Source organism: Stenella coeruleoalba, assembly GCF_951394435.1.
Source record: "Stenella coeruleoalba genome assembly, chromosome: 3".
Taxonomy (NCBI): domain Eukaryota; kingdom Metazoa; phylum Chordata; class Mammalia; order Artiodactyla; family Delphinidae; genus Stenella; species Stenella coeruleoalba.
Window position 1 is genome coordinate 55,096,742 of NC_137148.1, and position 13,609 is coordinate 55,110,350.

The window sequence follows — 13,609 nt, forward strand, 5'->3', positions numbered from 1 at the left end:
GGTCCAACCATGCCATGAAGGCCACTCTTCCTAAAACACCACTGCCAGTGCCACTGATCACCAATGACCCCCAGAAAAGGACCACAGAAGCTCTGCCACTGCTATTTCCAAAATACTGGATCCTTTTCCAGAGTAGAAAAATCAATGCCCCAACTTCCTGCTCCTCAACTGAAGTCATGTCACACCTGGATATGTCTGACTAGTGAAACCCAGGTCACATGCCTCAGACTGCATGCCCAGCTGCAAGGAAGTCTGGGAATGTGAGTTTTTTGGTTTTAACCTTGGGAAGGTAGAACATATAATGTAGGAAATGATCAAAATATATGTAGTCTTGTAGTGGACATTATCATCAATAAGTCCTCTGCCCATATCCCCTTGACCCTTTTCGCATTTTTACACATGGCAGGAGCACTCCTAATAGTCAGCCAGCACTTTTATCTCTTTGTTGAAGAACTGCTCCCAAAATAGCCTTATACTATGGTCTGAATATTTGTGACTCCCTCAAAATTCACATGTTGAAATCCTAAACCCCGATGTGTTGGTATTAAGAGGCGGGCCTTAGGGAGATTATTAGGTCATGATGTTTTTGGATTAATACCCTTAAGAAAAAAGACCTCAGAGAGCTATTCACCCCTTCCACCATGTGAGGACACAGCGAAAACGCACTGTCTAAAAACTAGGAAGTAGGCTCTCACCAGACACCAAATCTGCCAGCACTTGACCTTGGACTTCCCAGCCTCCAGAACTGTGAGAAATAAATATCTGTTGTTTATAAGCCACTGAGTTTACAGTATTTTTGTTGTAGCAGCCCAGATGAACTAAGACACCTTACCCCAGATCAGGACCCTCTGAGGTGGGACTTTCACAGAATCCAAGCTCCCCAGTGGGAGTGAACCTGATATCACATCCCTGCTCACCTATCTTTCCTGTCCCACTTTCCCACACTCCTACCAGTTTGTTCTGGGAACACTTACTTTCACACAAATCCTCATCTCAGAGTTTGCTTCTGGGAAGCCCAGCAATTACCTAGAATTGGACCTAGCTCATGGTAAGCACTCAACAAGTATTCATTAGAAGGAAGGAGGAAGGCACTAAGTTGCTACTCATGCCAATTTCCACCATATTCTCTGATCCAGGTTCCTGGAGATGGCTTACAAAACAGGGCTTCCCATCAGGTTCTCTTACATCATTGGAACAGGCATCACCCACACAATCAGGAAGAGAGGAGCAGAACAGCTGACACTGAGGTGCAATTTGCCCAGTTAGTGGGGAGTCTTGCCTTACAGATTATATAATTTTGGACAATTTACCTAACCATTTTTGGGAGCCAGATGTTTCACCCCAGGGAAGAGAGATACAAACATAGAAAGGGCAAAGTCTAGGATAAAACATCTAAGATTGGATTGTACTTGAAGGTATAAGTATGAACTTTTGGTTTTGGGTAGATGATAAATAGAAAGATATACCTATGTACACACACACACACACACACACACACACACACACCCCTAGCTGAGCATATATAATTCCTAACTCTGTCCACTGAGAAGCCAAAGAAGCAATGAGCACACCAGCAGCAATGTGATACTCAACACCTAGATCTTGGTTTTTGTTTTTGTTTTATTGAGGTATAGTTGATTTACAAGGTTGTGTTAATTACTGCTGTACAGCAAAGTGAGTTCGTTATACATGTATATATATATATGCATTCTTTTTCATATTCTTTTCCATTATGGTTTATCACCGTAACAGTTTCCTGTGCTGTACAGTAGGACCTTGTTGTTTATCCATTCTATATATACCAGTTTGCATCTGCTAATCCTAAACTCCCAAACCATCCCTCTCCCTCCCCCCTGCCCCTTGGCAACTACCAGTCTATTCTCTATGTCTGTGATTCTGTTTCTATTTCATAGAGAAGTTCATTTGTATCATATTTTAGATTCCACATATAAGTGATATCATATGACATTTGTCTTTCTCTTTCTGAGTTACTTCACTTACTATGGTAATCTCTAGTTGCATCTATAGACCTTGGTTTCTAAATACCATTCTCCTCAAAAGGAACCAGAGCTCCTTGGAGAAATGGCTAATTCCAGAGCTAAGGCAGGGAAAGTATATAATAAACCTGAAACACCTTATACCAGAAAGTATGGAAATTCTGAAAGAATGATAGGAATATGTCAAAATGGCACAGGAACCAGCCAAATGGTTCCCATTGCTAAATTTGGGACAATTTTAGCATCAAAAGCGTGACAGCAGTTGATTATAATCCGTTTAATAAAATAGGAACCCATGAGCTCATACTAAGATAGATAGATAGATAGATAGATAGATAGATAGATAGATAGATAAATGGTAGAGCAGGGGGGGACAGGAAAGTTTTACCTGACAGTAGAGGGTCAACTAATAAATGTAGAAGAGATGATGGAAGGGATGATTAGCATTTGGAAAACTTTATAGTAATAATTGTTTTGGTCAAGGAGCAAAAATGGATACTAATAAAAGTGAGTGAAAGTGTGATCAGAAACAGAATCTTGACATGGTCTCAAAGTATCTCCAGACAAAATACTTATTCATTAACATTACATTGAAAAATCTGGCAGATGTCTTCTTATCGAATGATAGAAGTTCACTTTACCAGTTAATGAGACCAGTCAGCTTCATGTGCCTTCTGATGTGATGCACTGAGAGGAATATAGAATCACTTCTGTGTTATTCTTGTCAAAAATGCATACCTAAAATCCAATCATGAGAAAACATCAGACAAACACAAACTGACAGACATTCTGCAAAGTAATTGTCCCATTCACTTCAAAAACGTCATGTCATGAAAAAAGGAGAGACCAGGAACTGTTCCAGATAAAAGAAAACTAATGAGACATGACAATTAAATGCAGCACATGATCTTGGATGAATCCTGGACCTATAAAAGACTGTATTAGGGGGGAAAAATGTAAAATATTTCTCAAGGACCATTTTAGCTCCCAAAGTCTCCATGAGGTTTACTGTATCTTTTGTTGGACTGCACCATTTCTCAACTTCTCCTTCTGCCCAATTATGTCTCCTTTCCCTCCCTTTTATAGTTGTTAGTCCCAAAAGCACTCCTTGATAAATATCTTGCACATTAAACTCCATCTCAGAGTCTGCTTCCTAGAGAACTCAACCTGAAACAAAAAGAGTGAGTAGGATCTTAACAAGCAAAGGTTGAGGTGGTATGCATTCTACACATGAAAACTAGCCTGAGAAAAGTCTTGTATTGGAAGAGAAACAGCGTAATTGAAGGGGGGAAAGGATGACTGGAATCCAGAGAGCAGAAGGCAGCTTGATATGAGATGAAGCTGAAAAGATAGGTTAGAGCAAGCCCATACAGGATGCCGTTGGCCATGTTAATGATTTGAGTTTGTTGTAAGAGTAATGGAAAGCTGCTGGAAGGCTGGAGAGTAGAGTGGGGGTGGGGCAGACAGTGCATGATAAGATGGGCAATTGGAATAGATTACTGTTACTGTGGCAGAATGTGGAAAACAGATTTTAGAAAAGGGAAAGAGTGAACTTGGAAAGACTAGTAAGGAGTTTACTGTAGTTGTCTAAACAAAACATGATGGTCATCTAAACTAGATGGTGGAGATGAGGATGGAAAATTTTGGATTGATTCAAGAAATATTGAGAAGGTAAAAAATGACACAACTTGGTGATGGACTGGATATAGACCATAAGGAAGGGGAGGTGTTAAGGATGACACCTGCGTTTTGGTTTGCTAAACTGAATAAATGGTGTCATCCAATGAAGTAAGAAACATTAAAAGAGGATCAGGTTTAGCAGAAAGATCGTGAGTTTTGGACATAAAGAACTAGAGCTTCCTCTGACAACCAAATGTGGGGTTCTGGAAACCAAGCAAAGAGAATGTTTCAAGAAGGAGGGAGAGATCAACTATGTTGAAAGCCATACAGAGATAAGGTAATATGTAGCTCAAAAATATCCATGAGAGAGCTGCTTCAGAAGAATGATGAAAGTAGAAGCCAGGTTGGACTGGGTTGAGAAGTGAGTAGGAAGAAAGAAAACAGAGACACTTTTCCTTCCACTCCAAAAAATAGGAAACATATTAGCCTAAAAGAAAAATGTCCTAATTCTAACCAAATCAAATATCAACTGAATTCAAGCTCCACTGGGGATAAAAATTAATCTCAATGTATATGTGTCATTTTACCTAGTTCTCTGAACTCCAAAGGAATGGAATTAGCTCTAGAAAAATACAATAGTTAGTTGTTACCAATGCTATTTGGGTTAGAAAATAGCAATTCTGCAAAGAAATTGCTACAAAAAAAATGCTACAAAAAAGTCACTTCAAGAAAGTGAAGCAAGAATGTCACTCTTTGTTAGGCTTTACCTGATCTACTCCACTCTAAGTCAATGATTATCACCTAATGCAGGCAAAAGATATGAACATTTCTGTACAAATTCAATAAGCAAACATCCTGAATTTAAAAGCCCAACATACTGATGGCGTATTGTATCTTTGCTCTCTTCTTTGCCTCAAACAGGATAATATGTATCTTTAGCTTTTAAATTTCATGCCTTCCTCTGTGCTCTACACATAGGATACACCTTCCCACAATGCTTTTCTCCCATATCCAAAACCTTATCCAAGTTCCAGGTCAGCTTCTATCAGTGAGTCTTTTCTGGTTATACCCATATCACACCTTATTTGGGAAACCTTAGCATTTGTGCCTTTGCCAACTAGGTCTTGCTCTCAAATTGCTAAATATTTTCCACAATAGATTATGAAGTCCCAGCAGGCAGAGACTATGACTCCTCATTCTCTTATATGTTACCAAGAGTCTTTATGTACATTCGAATTAAGTGGAGTATTGTAAACTAATCATAATTTACACTGTTCAAAACCCCATTTTCATCTCCATATCCCAATCCTCAAATTTACCTATAAATAATAATAATAGCTAACATTTATTACTATGTATCATTCACTGTTATAGACACTTTTCACATATTAACACATACAATTCTCCCAACAACCCTATGATATAGATATTACTATTTTTACTTTGCAGATAAGGAAACTGAGGTACAGAAAGGCCAAGTGACACAATTAGTAAGTGGCAGATTTGGGATTCAAACAAACACAGATACAGGAACCCACCTTCTTAACTTTTTAGCAACAGAAAAATAACTCTAATAAAGCCTGGTCCTACCTGCCTAGGTTTACTGATGTGCAAGGATTAAGTAACACAGTTTAGGAGCCAGAATTTAAAAGAAATTCTATTCTATTTAATCGCAAGTTGTGCATTTTCTATGTCCCCTACCTGCGCTCCAGAAGAACCCGCTGTGTTCCTGACAGCCCATAGGTGGCGCTGCAGGGACAGGTATGTGCTCAGGCCTCGTCAATGGGAGGAGCTGATACGGGGCGAGGATTCCGTCCGTAGCCCAGCGGTAGGTAGAGCCTTAGGAAGGGGAGGGGACGGCGAGTGTTGTACTGTGCGCAGGCGCAGGGCCGGGCACTCCCCCAAGAGTGAGGGCTGCTGGGCCCGATGACGTGGCCTGGCCCCGTCCGATCCGGTGAGCCTCCGGGAAACCTGGCGGCGCCGGAACTGTCCGCGGCCTAGTCCCGACGCGCGTGTGCTTGTGAGCCGGAGCCGGGGACAGCGGCAGCGGCCCGGCCTACGGGGACCCGACGGGGCCGCTGGCATGGGGGAGTGACGCGCCTGCGCCCGGTGTTCCGCGGCAGCGGCGAGACATGAGGAGACTCCGCAGCGGGGGCAGCGGCGGCGGCTCCTGATACCCGGGATGGAGGAGAAATACGGCGGGGACGTGCTAGCCGGCCCCGGCGGCGGCAGCGGCGGCCTCGGGCCGGTGGACGTGCCCAGCGCTCGGTAAGGGACCGATCGGGCTCCCGCCTCCGGAGCCGCTCTCTCCCCACGCCTGCCCGACAGCTCCGGACACACGTTGCCCGGACCCTCCCGGGTGCGCGCGGGGCCCGGCGTCCCTCCCGTGCGGCTGACAGCCCGGAACGCCCTCCTCGGTTCCGTACTCCCTCCCGCGACAGCTTTCATTGGCTCCGCCATTCCCCGCTGCAGAATGAATGCTCTAAGATCCGGGAAGGTTCTGCTTGAGTTTCTGGTTTTCAGGGCAGACCGTTAACCTTAGAACTGCCAGCCAGTTCAAGTGAGAGGTTTTTCTGACCTATGAGAAGCATGTCTGTTAGCTCTTTCTCCCTGAAATAGTAGTTTGGTGATACTTAACCTTTCTGATGTCTGCCTGTGTAAGTTAAAGGAAGGGTCACCATCATCTCTTCAGGCGAAGAAACCAAAAGTACAAACAGATGGACTTTGATGTTCAGGTTAACCTCGCAAAACAAGAATCCACCCCGCCATCTAGTTTTTCTTTTCCTTTCTTCGCTTATTTTGTTTTATTATTAAATAAGACATGTGTGCTCATGGTCAAAAAATTCAAACAGTACAGAAATTCGTAGAATAAAAAGGAAACAGTCCCATTACCCCCATCCCCGCAATGTTCCCACGAACCCCCAAGAGGTAAGTAATTACAGTGATCACTTTCCATTGTGTCCTTCTTGACCTGTCCTAATTTCTGAGGTAGTGTCGCAAGATGTATAAAATATGGCCCAACAGTTTGGTTGGAACTGGTTTTCATTGCCTGTATATTTAATAAGGTTAATGAGATTAGTTCAGTGTTTTTTGTTCTTGGATACCTCCTTTTGAGACATGGTTGTTTCGGTAAATTCTTTGGAACTGTAGAAATAGCATTTCTAACATAACTATTTTTGTGTGAAATGCTGGAACAGAAGTTAAATCAGCTGCGTTTTTTGTAGTTACAAGTTTAATTTTCTAGTCTATTTTGAGCAACTCATTTTGTAAAAAACAATGCCTATCAGATATTATTTACTGAGACATGACAACTAAATGCAATAGGTGATTCTGGTGTAGATTTAATAGTGAGGAAAATGCTGTAAAGGATAGTACTAGGTCAATTGACAAAACTGATATGTGGACCATAGATTAGATAAAAGTATATCCATGTTAAATTTCCTGTAGTTCATAACTCTTCTGATTTCATAAAAGGATGTTCATGGGCTTAGGAATACAAGTAGTTAGGGGTAAAGGAGCATGATGTATGTAACTTACTCTTTAATAGTTCAGGGGAAAAAAAGTTTGTATTTAGAGAGAGATAATAAGGCAAATAAGGTAGTATGTAACAATTAGAGAATCTAGGTAAAGAGTGTACTATTCTTGCACCTTTTCTATCACTTGAAATTATTTTTAAATAAGTAATACAAAATTTTTATTTACTCAAGAGCTCATTATCTTAGATGTGGTCAACAGTCCTTTGCCATCTTATTTTCATTATTTGCTTAGCAGAGCTGCCCTCCTATTGTAGTTCATTGCAGAATCAAATTCAAATCAGGACTGGTTGAACTTTGAATAGATTTCAGGTTGCAAGAGTCTTCCTTTATGTAGACTAAAAATCAAAGTATGGTTATAACCTGCAGCAAAAGCTAATTAACAGATCCTTTAATTGTGGATATTTTTATTCCTGAATTCACAAATATGAATTGTTTTAAATGTTTCTATGTTGGGCGTCCCTGGTGGCACAGTGGTTGAGAGTCCGCCTGCAGATGCAGGGGACACGGGTTCGTGCCCCGGTCCGGGAGGATCCCACATGCCACGGAGCGGCTGGGCCCGTGAGCCATGGCCACTGAGCCTGCGCGTCCGGAGCCTGTGCTCCACAACGGGAGAGGCCACAGCAGTGAGAGGCCCGCACACTGCAAAAAAAAAAATGTTTCTATGTTGACTTCAATAAGTCCTCTTTGCAGGAAAGGGCAGAGGGTGACAGCCAGCATTTATTAAGTACTTCCTATGTTCCAGGTACTTTGCGTGCAGCATCTCACTCAATCCTTACAACAGCACAGACTCATTAGTTGCATCCTTGTCTCAGATCAGGTAACTGGGACATAGAAAAGTAATTTTCCCAAGGTCACACACCTAGTAACTAATCTGGGAGTCAGTTACCTCAAACTTCATTTATAGCGCCTTCTACGCAGTGGACACTTAAATATTTATTGAATGTATCAAGCTTGAGTTACATACACTGAATTTGTTTTTTTAACTGGAGAACTGTGAGCTGCTACAGTGGGCAAATCCCAAGAAACAGGTTTGAACCCAAACTCAAATTTCAGTAATTTCAGATTTAAAGAACCAGAGATTTTTCTAACCCTTCACAGAAAATACCAGTGATACTTTTGATGAGACTAGTTAATGGCAGATAATGATATATAAGCCATCTCAGGTACTAAGGGGAAGTGGATTGGATCCCGCTAAGTTGCCCAAAGGGTCAGTGAATGGCTCAGGGGCCACTGCCCCCATTTAAGAACCTCCCTTCCTCACACCCCAGCTTTCCCCCTTAGTATGTTTTCCTCCACAACATGAACTAGGATTGTGTACTTATTAGTATATGGTTATTTGGCCTTAGCTAGTGTTTTGTCTTTAGCCCAACAGGAAGACTTCATTAATTGACACTTTAAAAATCAAAGTATTCACCTTTTAGCTAAATGTTAAAATAATTTTCCTAGTTAATAATGATAAAAGATCTTCACTATATATTACATGAAAAGTCACATAACAATTTCAAAATATATGTACAATGGTGAATACGTGAGTGTATCTAAAATAAGTGCTTGTCCATACGTGGAGATGCAAAGGCAAAGGTGTGGAAGGATGTCCCCAGTTGGTCACCTATGAGGAGGAAATTGGGAATGGTTTTCTTTAAAACTTTGATAACAACCAACTACTCAGGAATTACTTTCATAATCTGTTTTTTAAAAATTAAAAGGGGAATAAAGTATCAGAAATTTCATAATAGTAATATTGTCAAGAAGTATTATACTTAATGTTCCATATGACTGAATCTTGCCATTAAAGTGCCAAATTTTTAAGTTTTGTTAATACTTTTTTTTTTTTTTTTTTGCGGTACGCAGGCCTCTCACTGTTGTGGCCTCTCCCGTTGCGGAGCACAGGCTCCGGACGCGCAGGGGCACGAACCCGTGTCCCCCTGCATCGGCAGGCGAACTCTCAACCACTGCGCCACCAGGGAAGCCCAAGTTTTGTTAATACTTTAAACAAAAATTATTTAGAAATAATTTTATATATTGCCCCATCTTTTTAAAACAAGTATATTAAATATAGCTTACCTTTTTCTTGATGACTTCTGATCATTATGAGCATAATCTGGTGAACCGAGCTTTTCTTCAAAGGTCCGTCCCAGTACTAGCGTTCTTCATATGCTGCTCTCCGTACTTTGAAATTCCCCCTCCCTTTCCTTGCTTTGTAATTCTATTTAGTCTTTTTCTTTTTTTTAACTTGAAGTATAGTTGGTTTACAGTGTTGTGTTAGTTTCAGGTGTACAGCAAAGTGATTCAGTTATATGTATATATATTCTTTTCAGATTCTTTTCCATTATAGATTATTATAAGATATTGAATACAGTTCCCTGTGCTATACAGTAGGTCCCTGTTGATTATCTATTTTGTATATAGTAGCATGTATCTATTAATCCCAAACTCCTAATTTATCCCTCCCACCCCCCCTCTTTCCCCTTTGGTAACCATAAGTTTGTTTTATATGTCTGTGAGTCTGTTTCTGCTTTGTAAATAAGTTCATTTGTATCTTTTTTTAGATTCCATGTATAAGTGATATCATATGGTATTTGTCTTTGTCTGACTTACTTCACTTAGTACGATAATCTCTAGGTCCATCCATGTTGCTGCAAATGGCATTACTTCATTCTTTTTTATGGCTGAGTAATATTCCATTGTGTGTGTGTGTGTGTGTGTGTGTGTGTGTGTGTGCGCGCGCGCGCGCGCCACATCTTCTTTATCCATTCATCTGTCAATGGACACAGCTTGCTTCCTTGTCTTGGCTATTGTAAATAGTGCTGCTGTGGACATTGGGGTGCACATATCTTTTCAATTAGAGTTTCCATCTTTTCTGGATATATACCCAAGAGAGGGATTGCTGGATCATATGGCAACTTTGTTTGTTTTTTACATTTTAATTTATTTATTTACTTGGCCACACCGTGTGGCCTGCAGGATCTTAGTTCCCTGACTAGGGAGCGAACCTGGTCCCCCAGCAGTGAAAGCCTGGAATCTTAACCAATGGACCACCAGGGAATTCCCCAGCAACTCTAGTTTTTTAAGGAACCTCCCTACTGTTCTCCGTAGTGGCTGCACCAATTTACATCCCCACCATACCCTCTCCAGCATTTATTATTTGTAGACTTTTTTTTTTTTTTTTTTTTTTTTGCGGTACGCGGGCCTCTCACTGTTGTGGCCTCTCCCGTTGCGGAGCACAGGCTCTGGACGCGCAGGCTCAGCGGCCATGGCTCACGGGCCTAGCCGCTCTGCGGCATGTGGGATCTTCCCGGACCAGGGCACAAACCCTTGTCCCCTGCATTAGCAGGAGGACTCTCAACCACTGCACCACCAGGGAAGCCCTATTTGTAGACTTTTTGATGATGGCCATTCTGACTGGTGTGAGGTGATACCTCATGTAGTTTTGATTTGCATTTCTCTGATAATTAGCAATAACACGTGCCTCTTGGCCATCTGTATGTCTTCTTTGGAGAAATGTCTATTTAGGTCTTCTGCCCGTTTTTTGATTGGATTGTTTGTTTTTTCTACTTAGTCTTTAATACACACTTAGACATCTCAGACTCTGAAGATGACTTTTACTTCCCTAGTTACAGTTAGTTACTTCCACATCTATTCCTTTAGATCTCTGCTACTAACTTGGGTCACATAAATACTTGTTTCTTTCCTGTCTTCCTTAGACCTCAAACTCCTTGAGGGCAGGGCCTCTGTTACACATTTAGTTTCTTGGATAACACCTAGAAATGCATTTAGTTGTGAGCAACCAAACTAAGAGAGCTTTAATCACATACGGATATATTCTTCTCACATAAAAGAAACCAGAGGTTGCTGGTATTTGTTCAGCCCCTCAGCAGTACCATCTGGGACCAGATTCTTGGTCTTTGCTCTCTGCCATCCCAAGTGTGGCTCTCATATTCAGGCTTATTATAAAATGGGTGACATTTTCTAGAGAATGTTAACATGTTGATAATATTTTTAAGATAAATTTTAGATAAAAGTCCTCCTTTGAAGTCAGAAAGAATGCAGAACTAGTTCCACCTGCATCAGGCCTTTTTATCAGGAAGAGGGAAGGCTGTAGTACCTGAAACCACCCTGACAGACAGGTCTCATTAGCCACAGATGACATCTGGCACATAGTAAGTGAGCAGGGAATATTTGAAGAATGGCTTAGTAGCCCCATGAGGGTGTACAAGGCTCTTTGCTGACCTCAAGAATCCCCAGATTGCTGTGAATTTTAATGTACCTTTGTCAGTTTTTCCTGGTCTTTGTTTTCTCCCTCCCTGTCTTGTTGACAGTGTTGTTCTTTGTGTCCTTGCTTCTATCCTGCTGCTTTATTTTTACACCTAGTTAAGAACTTAAGGAGTGAAGCACTTGAGGTTTTGAACTTTCCTCTCTCTACTTGATGTGTGTCTTTCATTCTGAATTCATAACTGGGTTGATGACAGTTTAAATTGCCAGAAGCTTGACTGCCAGCTATGTACTGTACTACTGCACTATCTACATTATTGTGCTAGATATTACTGTATCACACAAGTGTAATTGTAGAATTCGCATTCTTTCATTTAGTAAACATTTGCCGAGCACATATTATATGCAAGTCCCTGAGTTAAGAACTGAATAAACAAAAGATTTCTAGCTCAAGAGTAGTATTTTTATTTGCTAATTATAAATTGCTACCATGACTGGAGTATTTAATTAACATTAATATAGTTAATTTACTTAAGTTTATCTGACTTTTTTCTCTAGCTTAAATGGGCCAAAATCGACATTAATCTTAGGCTTTAATATACATTTTGTTTTTCATATTTAAAGATTATTTTACCCTATATGTGGGCCACTGTAAATGTATAATTGGGAACAGTTTAGAAGATGGGAATCCTCAAAGCCTTTTGGATGAACTTTGGTTTTCTGTGTGACATATTAAAAGAGCATACTTAAGAGACATGGACTTGACCCTAGCTAACTCTGTGGACTTCAACTTCCCAGTCTGTGACATGAGAGGAATTGGACTAGAGAATCTCTAAGGTGTTTTTCAGCTTTTAAATATTAGTGTTCTGTTTCTTCTAGCATATATACATTTACTTTCTAGTAAATACCTAGACAATTACTAGAAATTTGGTAGATTTTTCATGTTGTACTGTGTGTTTTCAGCCAGTCTGCAAACAATCCAGAAACAAAATACACAAAATACACTCGATTTTTTTTATCATAGCCATAATTTTAATTTTATTTATTTTTTCCAATACTCCTTTTTTCATTGAGATAAAATTACCTACCATAAAATGCATAGATTTTAAAGGTACCAGTTTTCATTTTTCACAAATGCATACCCATGTAACTTTCAGCATAATCAAGCTATAGGACGTTTTTGTCACCCCAGAAAATCTGCTTGATCTTTTAAACAGAAATTTCAGTGTCTATACTATTCTACAGGTAAATTAAGTAGGAACTTCTGTGCTTTAGGATTTGACTTACTTTATTCCACAATAACATTTTTATTAACTTCTTGGTGATTAATTTTCACATTGTTAAAACTCCCAGATTGCACTATTAAAAAGCCCCCCAGACTATGTTCATGAAAAGAAAAACCACTTTGTTCCAAATCTGATTTTCTTTAATATACTATGATATTATTTGGACTAAAACAGAAAATGAGCCATCGGACAGTGAAGATGTTGGAATTGCTGAGATTCATTCTTTCAAGGACTGAAATTTATTTTCGTAGTTGCATCAAAATCTTGCAAAAATATATAAATTTTCATGCCTTCTTAAGCAGATTGCTGTTTGTTGACTCAGTGCCATGGGACTTAATGAGTCACACTAATTGATTTTTATACCATCCTACATACATTGATATCATTGCATATCAAATTGTTTTAACTGCTATTTGAATGACTTAGGTTTCCCTTAAACTTCTGTGTTTGCTTTTTTGTATTTTTCTCCCATTGGAAGAGACTTCTCATTCCTGCTGGTGTGCTGGCTTTGGACATCCCTTTTATCTCCTTTTTAATGTATTAACACCTGTTAGATATAAACTTAGAAAGTAGTCTCCTGAATGACTTGCAAAGATGATCTGATGGGGGGGGGATGTTAGAAGTTCTCACCTTTTTATCTCATTCTTTTTCATTTCTAATTTGTGTATGTTTTATAACATAATATCAGGAGAGTAGTACATGTTTGTAATGTACAAATAATCGGTTTCAGGTGCAAAATTTTTTTTTACTACTAGAGGTATATGACCAAAGAAGACTACTAAGCTAGAAAACTGAGATAATTTCTTCACTGTTTTCTGATTGCTCTTTCAGGAGCTTCTTTTTCGTTTCTTTTTATGGCAGCCTAATTTTTCCATGGATGAACTTTTCTTTCTTATCCAAGAATATTATTTCTAGTTCTTCGTTGTTTTCTGCTATTCCCTGTGATCTCTGTATCTTT

At 39.9% G+C, this 13,609-nt stretch overlaps 1 protein-coding gene across 2 annotated transcripts in view; it reads left to right on the forward strand.

The window, feature by feature from the left end:
- The first annotated feature begins 5,529 nt into the window (after positions 1 to 5,529).
- SLC30A5 (solute carrier family 30 member 5) overlaps positions 5,530 to 13,609 on the forward strand; it is a 29,967-nt gene continuing 21,887 nt past the window's right edge. For both annotated transcript variants that reach the window (XM_079918563.1, XM_079918564.1), the window contains exon 1: positions 5,530 to 5,885. In XM_079918563.1, coding sequence (XP_079774689.1) covers positions 5,800 to 5,885 — 86 coding nt within the window. In that variant the 5' untranslated portion in view covers positions 5,530 to 5,799. The remainder of the gene's footprint in view (positions 5,886 to 13,609) is intronic.